The 17,717-nt window shown below is 57.4% G+C and overlaps 1 protein-coding gene across 2 annotated transcripts; it reads left to right on the top strand.

The window, feature by feature from the left end:
* The first annotated feature begins 1,062 nt into the window (after nt 1-1,062).
* On the top strand, nt 1,063-17,586 carry U2AF2 (U2 small nuclear RNA auxiliary factor 2). Of its 2 annotated transcripts, none has more exons than XM_047834487.1 (12): nt 1,063-1,271; nt 4,894-5,029; nt 5,777-5,821; nt 6,093-6,196; nt 6,480-6,631; nt 7,928-8,044; nt 8,189-8,327; nt 12,784-12,863; nt 12,946-13,068; nt 13,380-13,466; nt 13,696-13,944; nt 16,829-17,586. In XM_047834487.1, the coding sequence occupies exons 1-12, from the start codon at nt 1,223-1,225 to the stop codon at nt 16,961-16,963; spliced, it is 1,416 nt and encodes a 471-aa protein (XP_047690443.1). In that variant the 5' UTR covers nt 1,063-1,222; the 3' UTR covers nt 16,964-17,586. The 2 variants fall into 2 exon arrangements, with proteins under 2 accessions (XP_047690443.1, XP_047690442.1); XM_047834486.1 differs by having other exon boundaries at nt 13,380-13,478.
* Nucleotides 17,587-17,717: the final 131 nt, after the last annotated feature.

The raw sequence follows: 17,717 nt of genomic DNA, 5'->3' as shown, positions 1-17,717 counted from the left end.
TGCGGGAGGGGGCAAGTGCGCTGACGCGGTTGCCACAGCAACCAGGAGCGAGCGGCTTTGCTTAACGGTCTGGAGTTCGGTACCCTTCTCGGAGGAAGGGAAAGCCTCGCGCACGCGTGCTAGGGGCTCTGGAACCCACTTGCCTCCCGGAACAGTGAGAAACCTCGCCTCAGACTGATCTCTACGCAGGCGCAGAAGGCCATCTCGCTCCCCTCCTCTTCCACCTGCGCAGGCGCACAAAGCCGCGCTGGCAACCTCCGCAGCGGCCGCGCGCACCCTTCACCTCGCTGGCAGCTTTTGTCTCGCGCAACCTTCTGAGGCCCTCCGCGAGATCGGTCCTTCTTTTCCTCCACTCTCCCCACCCGGAGAGCCAGGTGCAGAGAGCCGGGACTCCGCCCTTTTTCTGTATCCCTTCTCCTGACCAACCTCGCTTCTGTCCTCCCTCCCTTTTCTCTTCCCGAAGCCGGAAGGAGCCGAAGCGCCGCCGGAAAAAACCGAGGCTGTCTCCCGGGAGTGAGGCCTTCCCGAAGTGGTGGCGGAAGGAGCCGAAGTTCTCCGGCCGGGGAGGAGCGAGTGAGTGCAGTGTCCGGAAAGAGCCGAACCTTGGCATCGGATTTAATCCTCTGGCTGGGTCCGAGAGCGAGTGCTGGAAATCTACAGAGAGTGCAGAAGTTCCGCACGGTTAGGATTGATTGTTGGAAGTAGCTCGATAGGGTCAGCGGAGAAGAGCGGGGGAAATCTGCTGGAGCAGCCAAAGACTGGGACGGTTTGAATTGTCGGAAGAAGCCGAACCCTTGGGGTGGGGGGGCTGGGCGCAGAGGAACGCGCGGACCTACGGAAACACCCGAACGTTGAGGAGCTAGTTTCCGAAAAGTTACGATAGCCTGGGAAGCCGGTGAAATCCTCGCTTCGGGTGTTTCCGGAATCAGCCGAAGCAGCCGCTCCCGATTTCTTCTACGGTCCGGAAATAGCCGACGCTATTTGGAGCCAGGCTCGGGCAGGGGGGAGGGACACCTCGTGGGCGGGCGGGCGGGCGGGGTGAGGGGCGGAGCCGGGGCGGGGCGGGGCGGGCGGCCCGGGCTTGATTAGGTAGGAGGCGGCGGAGCGCCGGCGGCGGCCGGAAGTAGCCGAAGCGAGCGGCGGAAGTAGCCGAAGCGGCCAGAGCGGGCGGGCGGCAAGGCGAGGCCAGAGCTGCACAGGGCCCTTACGCGGCCGCCTCAGCATGTCGGACTTCGACGAGTTCGAGCGGCAGCTCAACGAAAATAAGCAAGGTGAGGGCGCTGGGGGCACGGGGCGGCGGGCGGGGCGGCTCCGGGCCTCTCTCCGTGTCCCCCGCCATTTTCCCCCCCCTCTCTTCCCCCTCCTTTCAGGGCCGCGCTGCGCACCCCCCACCGCTCCGTGGCGCGCGCCTGGTTCACGTGACCACCCGGCGTGCCGCCGCGCGCGGGAGGGGAGGGGAGGAGAGAGGAGGGGGCGGCGGGCGCGGGTCCTGGACGCATGCGCGGCGCGCGCCGTTCTACACCCCACGTGGTCCGCGGCGGAGGCGGCGCGGACCCGCCGGGTGTTCCCTCGCGGACTCCCCATTCTCTTTTCTTTTCCGTTCCGTTCCTTTTTTTTTTTTTTTTTTAAACTGAAAGATTACAGGTATCAGATCCCGCAAAGCCTCCTTTCTTTCCCGCTGCCCCGGCACTTCCGCTTCCGGTCGGGCCAGCGGCCCGGGTCTCCACGCCCCCTTTGTTCCAAAATGGCGGTTGCTAACCCCCTTCACGTGGGCCCCGGCTGGGTCCCCGCCTGGGTATCGGCAAGCGTGACGCGGTGTGGCTCGTGAGAGAGGACACGCGTGTGTCCTTCCGACATGGGACTTCTGGGAGTCCCGATGGTCGCGGGGTGTTTGCGTCTTGTTCCCTCCCAGCTAGAGAGCGGCCCCCGTGTCCGGTCCAGTCTCAGGGCACAGATTAAGCCTCCTAAATCTGGTCGCCGTGGAGATGAGGACGGGGGACGTTACCCCCGGTGGTACCGAGTTAGCAAGGCGTGGGGTCGTGCTGGTGCGAAGCAGCACAGGGGCTGCAAGAACGTCTGGACGACGACAGTCGTTAGGCGCTGCAAAAATTCGTCCTGTCTTTAGGTCGTTTTGAGAGCGAAGGTGGGGGGCTTGAGGCAGAAGCTGCCCGTGTTGGGAGGCCTGAACGGGGGGCGCAGCGAACCCTGTCCAGAAGTCGGTCGGGGGTGGCTGGCCTAGGAGACAGCGTCTGGGGAGAGCGCACATGGGGTGTCTGTTTCTACGTGATGTGGGCTTTGGAGTTGGGCGTTCCTGGGTTCGGACACCTCCTTTGTTGCCCAGCAGCTGTGCTGCCTCCGTATTTCTGTGTTAGTCTCGTCGGGGTTTGTACGTTGACTCTTTGTTTTGTCACTGCGATTTTGGAATTAACGAGGATGGTAGTAACAATCCTTGATAGTTAAACTCTGGGTGCTTGTCAAGTGCCAGGCACTTTGTTAAGCCCTTTGTAGTTTTTCTAAGTGGATCCTTGTAATCGCCATGTGATGTTGATGATTCCCTTCCTTTTGCAGACGAGAAAAGTGGCTCAAAGAGTTTAAACACTTCTCCCAGGTTTCAGCTGGTGAGAGGCAGAGCTGAGGTTAAATGGGGGTAACGTGTACGAACGTGTGGCGTGTGGCTTGGCACGCGTGAAGTGCCTAGTAAGTGACGCCTCTTCTATTGTGAAAACGTCTTTAGTGTAATACTGAGGACAGAGGCGTGTCTTCACTCTCCTAACTGGCACCGTCAGAGAAAGGTGTTTTTCAGATGTTTTCTTCCAGGTGCTCACTTGGGGTAGGTACAACCTTTGTCTAAGGAAAGGTTGGGTTGTTTTTCCGGGGTTTTATACACGTTGGTAAGGCAAAAAGCTGAAACCCTCCTGAGTCTGGCTGGCTGCGAGGCCAAGTTGCAGTAGGCCGGGCTGCCAGGTGGAGCTGATTGAATTCTTCCACGAGGTGCTGGCGCGTGTGCTGCCTGGGTTCTCCCTGGGTGTCCCCACTGGCACTGGGAGGCCACGCTCGCAGCCCTGGCGTGTCCCCTGGGTTAGTGGAGCTGTTCCCACAATGTGCCCACAGCATTTTGAGCGGCGAAGCTCCTTTTCTCGTGTTGGAGGCAGGAAACTCTGTCCACGTGTTGCCTTGCCTGTGGATCTTTGTCTTTGTGGGCTGGCCTCTGAGCTTCAGCCCCTGCCTATGTGTGCCGCACCTGTGTCTCCAGGGCATTAAGTTCCTTGTCTGATCTCAGCCGCCACCCCTGCAGGCATCACCATTTCCTGTTGGTCCCTCTGTCTGCTTGTCTGCTTCAGAGCCTCAGCCACAGGAAAAGTGCTTGGGGCTCACACCCTGCTCCTCTTACAAGCGTGAAGCCAGCGGTCCAAGGCCACAGCTCCTCCCTGTGCCCAGTGCCAGGCCTCCGTGTTTGTCTTCTACTTCGTGTTGCTTCCAGTCTTTTTTTTTTTTTTTTTTTTTTTACTTCTTTAGTTTTCAAGGAGATAATGATGTTGTCGTTAGTGGTTCTAGGCAGACCCTAGTGAGTTCTGCCTGCTTTGTGTTAAGATGTGTGCCCAGGTGTTGATAACTGTACTTGCTGATGTTACGTTGTTCACATTCAGGCTTCACTCTTCTGTTGCTTTTTGGCCACAGGCAAGTTACACGAGCTCCTTGTGCCTCATTTTTCCTATTGAGCGGCCACAGTGTTTTCTCAAAGCAGTGGTGAGGATCGAGAGCAAGTGGGACTAAGTACGGAGCCTGCTCTCAGGAGCATTCTGGTGTTTGCTGCTGTGTTTTCTTCTGAGGTGCTTGGAAGGAGCACCTTTCCTGAGTGGTTCAGGAATTGAGACTCAATCTACAGGAAGTTCACATTTAATTGTCTGAAGAAGCGTATAGTATAAAGTGGTACGGGTGAGGCCAAAGTCCACTTTAACGCCCTGTCCTTATTGCCTCTTCCTTTTTCTGTCCCTGGACATGGGTAGTTGGGGAGTCCGGGGTGTCTTTGAACTAAGGGTGAGGAAATACACTGTGACAGGGCCTGCACCTCCTTCCCAGGTGAGAGGTCTGTTGAGCAGAGGTGTCTGGTTTTACAGGCAAGGCTGTGCTCTGTTCTAGGCGCCACCCGAAAAGTATGAGCCAACTGGGGGCTGGACCCTGGTTTCTCTTGTACTGGCTTTGAGGGACGATGGGCAGGTAGGGGTGGTTTGGGATGCCAGCCTGCGAGGGGCAGTGGGCCGGAGTGGGCTGGGCACACTCCTCCTAGCACCTCCTCTTTAGCCCAAATTCAGGAAGGGGCACCTCCCTAGAAGAGGGACTCTTGTGTTCTTCACCTGGTTGGGAAGGGACTGTTGGGTGTCTTGGCTTTCTGGGGCTATCAGATCTCTGTCTGGTGCCTGGGGCCTGATGGTGGGGCTGTGGGTGCCAGCTGGTTGAGGAGGTCTTTCCTGAGGGGTCGCCAGTTTCCTTCATTCAGGAAAACATCATTGGGTCTCTTGATTCCCCAGCCTCTAGCCCTGCCCCTCTCAGGGACGACCCTGGGGTCAGGCCCCTCAGCCCTCGAGGGGGACCAGGAGCCAGCCTCCTCTGTCTTCTCTGGCTCCCCAGCTCCTCCTGAGCGTCCTCAGGTATCTTACACCCCGGGGGCATTTCCAGGCCCTCTCCCCTCAGGTAACCAGCTCCCGTCCCCTTGGTCCCCTAAGGTCCCTGGATTCGCTTGTGGACCCAGGAAGCCTGCTATCTCCCCTCCTCCATCGAATCCCTTCCCCTTGGGGGTGGCCTCCCTGGGGCTTGGGGCATAGCCACCAGTGAGCGGGTGGGCTGGGCCGTGTCCTCCCTCAGCTCAGTCTCCTCCCCCTCCCCCTGGCCCAGAGAGAGACAAGGAGAACCGACACCGGAAGCGTAGTCACAGCCGCTCTCGAAGCCGGGACCGCAAGCGCCGGAGCCGGAGCCGCGACCGGCGCAACCGGGACCAGCGCAGCGCCTCCCGGGACAGGCGGCGGCGAAGGTACCAGGGCTGGGGGACCCCTGGCTGGGCACAGGTGGGGGTGAGCCAGTGTGGGTGTAGGGTGTCCCTGCACATGTACCTGGTGTGCCTGGGCCTCTGTGGCTCTTCTCTGTGTCTGGGGGAGGGGTCTGGGGCTTGTCTGTCTTGAGTTCAGTTGTTTCTAGAGTTTAGTTTCTGATGGGTCGGTGGGGGCAGTAGGTTCTCGGAGGTGAGTCTAGCGTCAGGGCATCGACTATTTCCTTCTTCGTGAGGGCTGCCCCAGCCCGTCTCCTAGGGTTCCTTCCTTTTTTGCCCTCTGCTGTTTTTCTGTGGTTCTCTCGGGATGGTCTTCTGAGGCCTGTGCTCTGCCTTCTGAGAACAGGGAGTTCGGGGGGGGGGGGGCAGCGTCTCCCCCCCGCCCCCCACCTTTAGCTGCCTTCTGCTCTTCTAATGCCTTTTCCCTTCCCAGGGTCCCCTGTTTGTTCTCTGTCCCCTTAGGTGAGGAAGGGTGGGCAGGTGAAGTTCTGCTTCGTTCCATCTCAGTTTCTCCAAGTAGAAAGTGGTCTGTGTGGCCCTTCTCGCATAGTTCCTCTTTCCTGGGATGGGGGGGTTGGGGGGAATGGTAGGGCCGAGGGGGCCTGCTTGTTGCTTGTTCACCTCGGCCCTGCCCCCAGCCCTGGGGCTCGGAGCCCTTGGGGAGGTGTGGCGTGTGGGGAAGACAAGGGTCCCCAGTCACCCCTCCCCATACCTTTCCCTCCCACCCCCCAGCAAACCTTTGACCAGAGGCGCTAAAGAGGAGCACGGTGGATTGATGTGAGCTTCTCTTCCTGCCCCTTCCACTCTGACGTCCCCTCCCTTTGCCCTCTCCCCCTGCACCCTGCCCTGTCCTTGTCCAGCCCTGGCCCAAGCACTGCCTTGAGACCGGCACCTCCCCCAGGCCTGGGCGTGGCCCTGACCCAGATCCTCTCCCTTCTGGAGAGTGCTGCACTGCTGGTGGGGGGCTGGGGGGCCTGGGGGGGCTCACAGGCCCACCTTTGGTCAGACTGAGGTTGTCCTGCCCCACTCTCCCCTCCCGCCCTCCCAGTCGCTCCCCCCGCCACGAAAAGAAGAAGAAGGTCCGTAAATACTGGGATGTACCGCCACCTGGCTTTGAGCACATCACCCCCATGCAGTACAAGGCCATGCAAGGTGGGCTGGGGCCGCCGCCTCCTTAACTTGCTGGGTGGTTGAGGGAACAGACCCTGTTCTTGGTGGGTGGGGTAGTGAGGGACGATGAGGTTCGTGCCCTGGGCTCTCTGGCTTCTGCCTTTCTGAAGCCTCCCGTGGAGTAGGTGCTGGGGGCCTGGATGAGGCCTCGGTGGGACTGGTCCATGTGGAGCCGCCCTCCCAGGTGTGCGGTGGTCCCTGAACGGGGTGGGGGGTGTAGGGGATTGCCCTGTTGCCATCTAATCCTGTTGTTCTCCTCTTGAAGCCGCGGGTCAGATTCCAGCCACCGCCCTTCTTCCCACCATGACCCCTGACGGCCTGGCTGTGACCCCGACGCCGGTGCCCGTGGTCGGGAGCCAGATGACCAGACAGGCCCGGCGTCTCTACGTGGGCAACATCCCCTTTGGCATCACTGAGGTACTGCCCGCCCCCTGCCTTTTCCCTGCCCCTACCCTCTCCCCGATTCCCCTACCCATTCCTCCCCTCCCCCCCTTCCCTCCCCCTACCTGCACGGGTCAGATTCTGCTCCTGCAAGGCCCCCCGGCCCCCTCCCAGATGGACCGATGGAGTTGAGCCAGCCAGGGGCCGGGCTGGGGGTGGCCCTCTCCCTCCCTCCTCTTCCCCTCTCCCGTCTCCCCTCTCCCAACCTCCTCCAGCAACCCAGGGATCAAGCACACACATAACGAACCTACGAAAATCCACGAGTCCGTTTCGAGAGAGACAGAGAGGGAGACTCGCACGCGCGCATACACACACACACACACACACACACACACACACACAGACGCACGTTCCCCTCGGTTTTCTCTGACACGTCTCTGGTTCTCTGCCGCCTGTTCCCATCCTCTCCCCACGTCCCTCCCATGGTCGCTGCTCTTTTGTTTTTGATGGCCCTGACCTCCCCTACCTTCCCCACCGCTCCTCTCCCCTCCCCCTCTCCCCAACCCCTTCCCATGGCACCCCGAGAATCCCGAGATCAAAGAGTTGTTTCCATTTCTCTTTAAAGTGAAATATTGTGGGGCTGAGATCCCTCGTAGCAACAAAAAGTTTGCTACCGTCGTCGAAGGCAAGTAAGGTCCATTCTGACTTTCTCAACCTGCACTTTGCTACGTTTGATAAAGCAGCCCCCGGACTCCAGGGCCAGATCCCGCCACATCACTCTTTTCTCCTCCCCTCCCGCCCGCCCTCCCACCCTTGCCCTCCTCTCCTCCACCTTCCCTGTCCCTTCACTCCTCTTTTTCTCTGACTTGGTGCTCTGTGTCCCTGCTGGGTTTTTCTTTCTTGCTTTCCTACTGCTTTCTTCTTGTCGCTATTGGATGGTTTTTTTTTTTTGGTTTTTTTTTTTACGTTTCGTTTTCTGTTCTATCTCGTGCTTTTTACTCTCTTTTTGTTGTCACTGTCTCCCTGCACTTTTCTTGAATGACGTCTCTTCTCTGGTTGGGGCCCCTGTGGCCTGCCCCACGCTCCTGGCCTCTGGCTGTCTCTTGCTTCTGCCTCCTTCCTCCCTGTTCTCCCATTTTTCTACTGCTTCTGTTCCTACTATTGGTCTCTCTGCCCCCATCTCTATTTCACTGTTCCCTCCCTTCTTCCACCCTTCCCCACCCCCTCCCTTCCCCTCACCCCCAAACCCGTCTGTGTCTCCCTCTCTCACCCTCCCCTCCTCTCTCCACCTCCCTTCCCCCGCCCCCCCCCTGTCTCCTATTCCCTCTGCAGGAGGCCATGATGGATTTCTTCAACGCCCAGATGCGCCTTGGGGGGCTGACCCAGGCCCCTGGCAACCCCGTCTTGGCTGTGCAGATTAACCAGGACAAGAACTTTGCTTTCTTGGAGGTGAGCTGGGTGCACGGTGGGCTCAGGGAAGTGTGTGTTCCTCCTGGTCTCTGTGGCTCTGTAGCAGCTCTTGTTTGCCCTAGGCCCTTTTGCAGGCTGTTGTCTGCTGGGTTCCCTGACCCTCACCACCCGCTTCTCTTGCAGTTTCGTTCCGTGGATGAGACCACCCAGGCCATGGCTTTTGATGGCATCATCTTCCAAGGCCAGTCGCTGAAGATCCGCAGGCCTCACGACTACCAGCCCCTGCCTGGCATGTCGGAGAACCCCTCTGTCTACGTGCCTGGTGAGTGGGGGACTCGTCCGTCCTTCTCTCCCCAACCCAGCCAGAGCTGCTTGGGAAGTGGTGTGAGTGCTTCTCATCCGTTTCCCCAAACCTTTAGAGCTTGGTGTCCTCCCTGCTTGAGGATGCACAGCTCATAAGTGGCAGAGCCAGGGTCGTGGGAGGTGTCGAGGGAGGTGAGGGGCTTGCAGCCTGCCTGTCGTTCCTTTTCTGGGACCTGGGAAGTCAGTGTGAGCACAAGCAGGTCAGCGGTTTGCAATTGAGTTCCCAGTGTGAGGTCGGCATCTGGGTGTTCCCTCCTATTTTGGTCCTAGTTTCTCTTCAGTCTCGTGCTCCGGGCCGTGCCCCATAGCTGTGTCCGGTCCTGGTCAGTAGAGAGCACGACAGACCTGGGGCCAGCAAGCTTATTCTGCAGAGGGTCGGAGAGTGGATGTTTTTGGTTTCGTGAGCCGTACGTTTTGGTCACGACTGTTCTGTGGCGATGGTGTAGTCTGCACGCAGCCTCCTGTGATACCTAATCGAACGGGCCTGGCTGTGCGCCACATCCTTTATCAGTTACGCTCGGCAACCTTTTGGTTTCATAAAATACCCACGGGTCCTGCAGTAGCGGGAAGTACAGAAACAGACAGTAGGCCTGACTCGACCTCCAGGCTGTTTGTGGGCCCCTGTGGGCAGATGGGTGTAAGAGAGGGTTGGGGCCTCTGTGGGAGTGTTGTGGGCTTGGGGGAGCCAGTTCTGTCGTCTCAGGCCCTGGAGTTCTCCCAGGAAAGGTGGGTGAGCACTGGTGCTCTGGGTGGGGAGCAAGTAAGCAGCTGGCCGAGGCTTTGCACCGAAGGACACCTTTTAGAAATTGAGTCCACCCTTGGCAGAGTCAGGGACGTGGAGTCCCAGGGAGGCTGGCAGGCGCTTCAGGACTGGAGGCTGGTTCCCCAGCTTGTCTCCAGTGTCTTCCGCTGTAATAATTTGGTAAATTCAGTGGATTTCTTTAATTCTTTCAAGAAACGACACGTGACACATGCTGACGCACTCTAAATGCACAGCCTGATGACCTTCTTTTTGTGCACGCATCTGTGGGACCGTTTCCCAGGTGGAGCTATGGAATATTGTTTTTTGTTAAGTAGATTCAGGATGTTATATTTTTCTAACCGGTTGCTGCTGCCTGCTGCGTCAGGCTCTGCCCCAAGTGGGCTGTGGATCATGTTAATATTTGTGACAGCCCTATAGTAAGTACATGGTCAGCAGGTGACAGGTAGGAGGCCACACGTAGCTTTGTTTGTTTCTTTAAAGTGGGCTCCTGGGGCACCTGGGTGGCTCAGTCGGTTGAGCATCTAACTTTGGCTCAGGTCATGATCTCACGGTCCGTGAGTTCGAGCCCCACGTTGGGCTCTGTGCAGAGCCTGGAGCCTGCTTTGGATTCTGTGTCTCTTTCTCTGCTCCTCCCCAACTCACGCTCTGTCTTTATCAAAAAAAATGAATAAATACTAACAAGGAAAAAAAAAATTTTTAAGTGGGCTTCAAACCCAACGTGGAGCACAAACTCATGCACCTGAAATCAAGAGGCACATGCTCTACCAACTGAGCTAGCCAGGTGCCCCCTGCCTGTTTTTTAACGATTTATTGGCACATAGCCCAGCCCACTCATTGCTTATTATCTGTGTTTTTGTGTTGGAGTGGCCAAGTTGGGTGACAGAAATCCTGTGTCAGGACTGTGTGACAGACTGAAAATATTTGCCGCCTGGTTTTTCATTGAAAGGTTTGCCTGCTGCCATTGTGGAGACTGTGAGCCCGTCTCAGAAGGCCAGCAAGGCAAGGGCATGATTAGTGGTCTCCCAGGGGACCTGGCTCGTGTCCAGAGTCGTCACTCTGCCATCTTCTTGTGCTGCCTTCTGCGCGTGTCCTTCACCCTGTGGGAGTGGACATCTCCCATCCAGGGACAGCGGCTCGGGGTGGTCTTCCCCTTGATGGAGGGGCTGTTGCTGTGATTAAACAGCTGAAGGGTCACTCGTGGATCTTCTCACATGAGGTTTGCCTGTCCAGAGGGGCCTGGGCGGGTAGTGGGATGTCGCAGGAAGTGTGAATCTGTCTTCAGGTTAAGCATCCTCCGCTCGGGCTTTTTCCATGGTGAAGTTCACGTTTTGATCTTTGCTTTTCAGAAAAAAGTAAGTCAATCTTAGTATAAAGAGGCTAAAGGGGAAAGTGTTTGATAAAGTTCAGGTGTTTGTGGTTGGAAGAGAAACAATTCAGGAACCTGGAAAGTGACTTCCTTGTCTTGATGGAATTGTGTTGACTTGAAAGTAAATATGCATCACCTGGAGTCATGAAACCTTAAATTCGTTCCCACCAAAGTCAGGCCCAGCTGTTCAGTGCTGATGTGGGGGTCCTGACTGTCCTTTAAGATAAGGGGGGAGGCAGGGAGAGCCAGAGCTGTCTTTGGAGGCAGGAAAGCACAGAACCCTTTGAGTTTGTGAATTTAGTTTGGCCCTCCACACCTTCCCGCTGCCAGGCTTTGTGCTTGGTGCTCTCCCCCACTGGACTCCTGCCAGTGGGGCTTCGCCTCTGCACCTGCTCCCTCAGCAGGGCCCTGCTCTGCCAGGCTCTGTGGTTAGCACATGTAGCAGGGTCCCTCTGCTGAGGAGGAAGTGCACGAGAAAGGATTGCTTGGTCGTTGGGGGTACAGCATGGCCTTTGGGAGGAGGTGAGGCTTCAAGATTGAGGATGAGAGGGGAGTGCCCCGTGGCCCCTCTGAGGGAAGAGGTTGTGTGATCAGGGAGGAGCCTGCCCATTGTGTTGGGAGGGGATGTTGCCGAGGGCTTGATTTTGGGCACCAGGACTGGCCTGGGCTCCCAGTTTGCATCACCCTCGCGTGAGTCCTTTTGCCCAGCTTCAGAACTATTGTCCACACGGGGTCTGCAGCCACTGGGGCCTTGGCATCTCGCTGGTCCTGGCCAGCCTTGCCTCAGGCCCCGTTTTAGGTGTGGGCCTTGTGAGTCATTCTCTGTTGTAGGTGTGAGGTTTCTCCCTGGTTCACAGATGAGAACACTGAGGCTCAGGGAGGCTCACTTGGGGCTGCATCCTGGGTTTGAGCCTCCGTCCCCGATGCCCTCGGCACTGTGTGCTTCCCTGGGGTGCCTGGCACAGCCTGGGCCTGATGGCTGAGGCGCCCCTGGCTCTGGCACTGCCCTGTTGGGGTGATGAGACTCCTTCCCGTGTGCTTGTCTGCCGTCGGTCAGAGCGGTGGTGCCTGTGTAGGCAAAGCCCGTAGCTTGCTGAGAGCTACCTGTGGGGTCGTGATTGATGGGGGCGGGGGGCAGGTGCTTGGAGGCCCCTCTTTCTGTCTGGGCGACTGCAGGGGACTAATTCCTTCCTGTGCCTTAGTCTGTTGCGTCTTGCTGCGATACGGCTTTGGAGAGCATCAAGGCATCGGGTTTCACGAGTTTGATGTGCAGGGCCTGGCCTGTGGCCTCTGCTTATCCTTCGGACACCCTGGTGGTGCTCGGCTCTGGTGGTCAGAGTGGCTGGGGTGGTGGGAGAGGGCACACCCTGCTTTGGGTCTGAGGCCCCCCGTCCCTCCCCAGGTCAGGAGGAAGTGGGGCGCAGCCACTTGGTGCGGACTGCAGAGGAGGGCCAGGTCATGCAGCCATTGAGGGAGGGTCTGGACTTGGAAAGTCAGGAACCGGTCAGGCTGGGTGGGTGGTGTTTCCCTTCCTTCGAGCCCTGGGTAGCTCACACCTGATGGGAGCCTCTGGGAGGTGTTAGGACCCTGGGCCGAGCCACCTGGCAGGCCCCTGAATCCAAAGATGAGTGGAGACGGTAGGGTTGGGGTAGACGAAGAGTGGTCGTTAAAGGCACTCTGCTGGTGTGACTGCACTGTGACAGCCCTCCTGGGCTCCAGGGTCTGGGTACTGAGTGAACTGGGCACGTCCCTGCCCTCGTGGACCCTGAACCCTGAGCAGCAGGCCTCTCCGAGGCACTCCCTGGTCTGCTGTGTGTGACAGTGCCGGGCTGTTGTAGTCGTGAAATGTGCAGGACCACAGAGGAAGGGACCGAGGGTCAGCCCGAGACCTGAGCTAGACATCGGGTGGTAGGGAAGGGGGTGGAGCTGTGGCCTGAGAGATGTGGAAGGGGGGTGGGTGTGCCCGTGGGATGAGCGCAGACATGACCTGCCGTGGTTGGCGGGTTTGGGACATGAGCTTGCGTCTTTGGGGCTCCCACCGGGGCTGTCTGCCATCGTGCCGCCATGCGCCCCAAGGAGAGCTGCTATTGGGGCGCTCGGAGGCTGGGTAGGTTTGGGAGACCCGTTTCTGTCAGCTGTGGCTGGGCTGCTATGCCTGGGGTAAGCTTGTGGATGGCGGGATGTGGGCCTGTTGTCACCACAGCAGGCGTAATGGGCCTGTCCCTGTGTGCTGGGTAAAGCTCCTGCCTTGGGGACCAAAGCCTACTTACTCCCGTTTTCCCCCAGGAGTTGTGTCCACCGTGGTCCCGGACTCTGCCCACAAGCTGTTCATCGGGGGCTTACCCAATTACCTGAATGATGACCAGGTAGACCCCTCGCCTCCTCCTGACTGCTCCCCTCCCAGCCTTTACCCAAACCAGCCCTGACAGAGTTGCGGCCCTGTCTCAGGTAAAAGAGCTGCTGACATCGTTCGGGCCTCTCAAGGCCTTCAACCTGGTCAAGGACAGTGCCACGGGGCTCTCCAAGGGCTATGCCTTCTGTGAGTACGTGGACATCAACGTTACAGATCAGGTGAGCCCCGGGCCCCTGGTGCTGCTGCGTCCGTCCTTGCCCTGCACCTTGCTCTGTGTCCACACTGGTCTCCCCTCCTCTGGATGGGCGGGAGGAGGCCGGCCTGCAGTGGGGCCCTGCGTGGGGGACTTGAGCCCTTTCCCTCGGTTCTGGCTCTTTCCAAGCTCTGACCCCTTTGCCTTCCCCTCTCCCCCACCAATGCCCGGCTCTGGGGTATTGGGGCTTGTGGGGAGGTGTCAAGCTCCTGGCCCCTAACCCGCACCTCTTCGCCGCACCCCCCCCCCCCCCCACCCCTCGCCCTTCAAACACAGGCCATCGCAGGGCTGAACGGGATGCAGCTGGGGGATAAGAAACTGCTCGTGCAGAGGGCAAGTGTGGGAGCCAAGAATGCCACGCTGGTGAGCCCCCCGGCACGTCATTTTCCATTGGCTAGAGGGACACCTGGGGGTGGGGTGGGGTGGGGTGGGTGGGGCTGGGAGGAGGTCCTTCTAAGTCTTTGGCTCTGGCTTTTTGGTGGTGCTGAGTGGGCACCTGAGCCTTACAGGGGCAGGGCCTGGTTTTCCCTGGGTAGGCCTCTGGGCAGCTGGTGTGGCCTTGGCTGTGACTGCTCTGCCCTTTGCCCCACAGAGCACCATCAACCAGACCCCCGTGACCCTGCAAGTGCCAGGCCTGATGAGCTCCCAGGTGCAGATGGGCGGCCACCCGACTGAGGTCCTGTGCCTCATGAACATGGTGCTGCCTGAGGAGCTGCTGGACGACGAGGAGTACGAGGAGATTGTGGAGGACGTGCGGGATGAGTGCAGCAAGTATGGGCTCGTCAAGTCCATTGAGATCCCCCGGCCTGTGGATGGCGTCGAGGTGCCCGGCTGTGGAAAGGTGCGTGCGTGTGTGTGCGTGAGCATGCGTGCGTGCGTGCCCATGCGTGCGTGCGTGCCCACCCTTCCCCTCACCTTTCCCCGCATGGTGTGGTGTCCCCAGGGAGTGTGGCCCCGCAACTGTCATAGCTTCGGTCTGTCTCATGACCTCTTGCAAGTGGTTTGGTCTTGTCTGTGCAGTGGGGAGAAAAGTGCTGACCATTGGTCTCAATGGCAGCAAGCACGCTTGTGTCTCCTGGGTGCCAGGTACTCACTAAGCTTCCCTGTGCGACTCTGGACTCCCACAGCAGCCTTCTGGGCCCTACCTCAGAGGACACAGGCCATACAGTCACATTTCCCAGCCCACTGAGGCATGTCACTTCTGGCCCCCTGCCAGGAGTCTGCACCTTCCGCTCTCCTTGGGAGGCATGAAAGAGGGGGTGACTTAGGTTCATCCAGCCACTCACCTAGTGATTCAGGCTTTAGCTGGCCAAGTCCTGGGGCCAGCCTTGTCAGACAACATATCTGCCACCTTAGGTGGTACCTGGGAAGGGAGGAGGAGTGCTCTGGATGCAGTGTTGAGATTGGAGGCCAAGAGGCAGTATTAAGCAGGTCCAAGTGACACCAGGTTATCCCGGCAGGCAGGTAGGGTCCTGGCCAGGGAGCCCAGTGAGCATAGATCTCCTGGTATCTTTGGGGACAGTGACCAGGCAGCCTGAGCAGAATAAAGCAGATGGGATTGGGGGCTGAGACCCAGGGTGGCAAATCAGCCCCAGAGGAATGTTGGGTGTTTTCTGCAGTGAGCAGGAAGCCTTTGAAAGGTCCCAACTGTGGTCTGTGGCCTGGCACATGGAGACGGTTCGTTAGAATAAGGTAGGGGTGGCCAGGGATTACAGAGCCGGTACCTCCTCTACCCTGCAGGGCTGGACTCCGCAGCCTGGGAATTTGGAGGGGGCAGAGGGGATAGTGGTAAGATCTCTGGAGCTTTGGCATCTAACAGCTTGTGATCAGCTTGGTGAAAGATGGTGATCAGGCGGACGGAGAGAAATAAGTCCATGGATTTGAGAAACACATTACCTGTAAATGCCCACTGATTTGAGTTATGCTGCAGGGGGAAGAGGAGTCCAGTAAAATGCTCAGACTTGTGGCTTTGGTGATTGGGTGGAACTGGCAGGTGAGAAGGAAGCGAGAGAGTTGAGCAGGTTTGTGGGGGAGGGGGTCAGTGTCGATGGGCAGGTTGACAACTCAGCAGAGATGTGTAGGAAGCCGTGAGCAGGACAGAGCTGCGTCCCAGGCATGAGGTCTGATAGAAGTGTAGGTGTCGTCAACATACTGACCCCTGTTTTGGTGTCAGCTGGATGAACTTGCCCAGGAAGCAGTGGAAAGAGCATCGGGGGCCAAGGGACGACAGGGCTTGGGTGAGGGGAGGGGGCGGATGGGCATTATGTCCTCTCCCGTTTTCCTGCCCAGTCCTCACTGTGTGGCAGAAACACCCACTCCCCGCATGTCCTTTGCAGTCAGTGCTATGACAGATGCTGGAATGGAGGCTGGCTCTTGAGGGGCGGAGTAAATACTTGTGGGAAGGATGAATGGGAAGACCTGGCTGGTCTCTGGGATCATCCTGCCTCTTTTGTTTTTTTGAAACTTTTCATTCTTTTCAAACATTTATAAGAGTAGAGTCATCGTAGTGGTGTATTACATACAGTACATCATTTAAGTTGTATTGAGCATACATAGCAGCGTTGTGATGCCCCATCACCCAGCTTCAGGTTATCCATATCTAGTCATTCTTAGTTTCTATATTTAGCTTCCCAGTTTCCCTTTTTTTTCCTAAAATAATTTAAAGCAGATTTCCAAATTTTACCTGTAACAAACAAGGGCGTTTCTATAATATCTGAACTTATTAATATTTGGGGCCTGGTAAAACTTGCTTTGGCTTTTGTGCTGTGTGCTTTTTGGATGTTAAGCTCCATTCCCAGCCTCCACCCAGTAAATGGAAGCACCTCCTAGATGGTAGCATCGGATCCCCATTTGTGACCACCAAAAACGTCTCCAGACATTGCAGAATGTTGCCTGGGGACACACAAGCTGGTTTTGAGAAGTGCTGCTCTAAACGTTTTAACAGATCATTTCTAAAAAAAAAATCTTAATGAAGCTACAATACTGTTACTACAGTAACAAAATTATCCTGAGGATGTATTTAAGTTTGTGTTCAGATTTCCTTTACGTTTCAAAAGACTTTTTATATTGTTTAAGGATCCAAACAAGGATTCATGCCATTTTGTTTAATAAAACTTTATCGAAATTTATCAGTTCTACATAATTGTCTCTGCCCCCCCTCCCCCAGCCATTTTGTTGAAGCAGTAGGTCAGATTTGTATTAACAGAATCCCGTATTGAGCATTAGGCTGGTATTATCCTCTCCCTCCCTCCACTTCCTGTAAACTGGTGGTTTAAACAAGATGACAAACTTCATTGGGTCAAATATCTGGGATTTTTTTTTTTTTTTTTAATCACCTTGGGTTTGAATCTTAATTTCTGAGCTTCCCTTCATCTGTCCTCTGGGGAGAACATGGCCCTTGGGGGGAGCTTGGGGAGCACCCGGCACAATGCCCGGTACAGGGAAGACATTCCACACAAGTGACCTCTTTCCTTGGCGAGCGTGCAGGTGTCCCATGTGACTCTTGACTCTAGCTCCCCTCTGTTCTTCCTCACTCTGCATGCCTCTTTGATCCTGGGGTTCTGCAGGACGTTGGCCAAATGCTCCCAAACCTGTAGCGAGGCCCTCTCCCTCTTGTGGAGTTCTGGGTTTTGGGTAGATGCTGGCTGGTTGCTCTGACTGAGCCAGTTTGTCCTTGGAGGCTGAAAGGCCACCTTGCCTTCACAACCCGTCTCTTATCCCCGCAGATCTTCGTGGAGTTCACCTCTGTGTTTGACTGCCAGAAAGCCATGCAGGGCCTGACGGGTCGCAAGTTCGCCAACAGAGTGGTTGTCACAAAATACTGTGACCCCGACTCTTACCACCGCCGGGACTTCTGGTAGAGGTGGAGGGGGAGGGTGGGGGAAGGGCTGGCTGGGGGCTGCTCCCCCTCCCACCCCCCCTCTTTTCTCCCTCTGAAGAAGATGGGCAGAGGAGTGACAGCCGAATGACAGCCGGCAGCAACTGGAATGGCAGCAATTAGGGTGGGGTGGGGGTTGGGGTGGGGAGGGGAATTGGGGAAGTGCGCGCACAGGCCCACACAGACACATGCACCCAGACACAGAGGGAAGGGGTCGGGATGGGGAGGGGGTGCACAGCAGGGCGGGGTAGGACCCCCAGAGCCCCTCCCCAAAACAGCCTCTCCTCCCTTTTACCCTTTTTCTCCCCTCCCCCACCGTAGAAACATAGTGTGTTTATATTTTATGGCCAAACTATTTTGAATTTTGTTGTCCGACCCCCAGAGCCCCGCCTTCTCCCTTTCCAGGACCACAGCTCCCGTCCTCTTGGCCTCTGGTCCTCTCCCTGGTGCCCGCCCTCCCCGGTTTCTTACGTAGTTGATTCTCTTCTCCTTAGTCTTCCCCGACCTGTGCCCCAGTCCCGTGGCCCCGTCCCTCTCCTCTCTGTGGCAGTTTCATATTTGCTAAGACGAATTTGCTCATTAAACATTTTGTTGTATTTTACTTTACGGAGCTGCTCTGTGTCCGGTGTGTGTACCCCGTGCCCCCACCCCGGTCATTGGCCCTAGGCTGCGGGCGCCTGGCTGTCCCTGCCCTCCGGCCGCGGCGCCCTTGGCGCGCCCTGCCGGGCACACCCCCG

Source organism: Prionailurus viverrinus, chromosome E2 (genome assembly GCF_022837055.1).
Source record: "Prionailurus viverrinus isolate Anna chromosome E2, UM_Priviv_1.0, whole genome shotgun sequence".
NCBI classification, from domain to species: domain Eukaryota; kingdom Metazoa; phylum Chordata; class Mammalia; order Carnivora; family Felidae; genus Prionailurus; species Prionailurus viverrinus.
Note: the sequence above shows the minus strand (reverse complement) of the source record. Positions and strands in the feature narration are given on the sequence as shown.

Excerpts from the sequence above, each read along its gene's own strand:
- U2AF2 (XM_047834486.1), top strand. The coding sequence starts at position 1,223 with ATGTCGGACTTCGACGAGTTCGAGCGGCAGCTCAACGAAAATAAGCAA. Across the intron at positions 8,328-12,783 it reads CCCCTCTGTCTACGTGCCTG|GAGTTGTGTCCACCGTGGTC; the intron begins GTGAGTGGGGGA and ends GTTTTCCCCCAG. Across the intron at positions 13,945-16,828 it reads AGGTGCCCGGCTGTGGAAAG|ATCTTCGTGGAGTTCACCTC; the intron begins GTGCGTGCGTGT and ends TTATCCCCGCAG.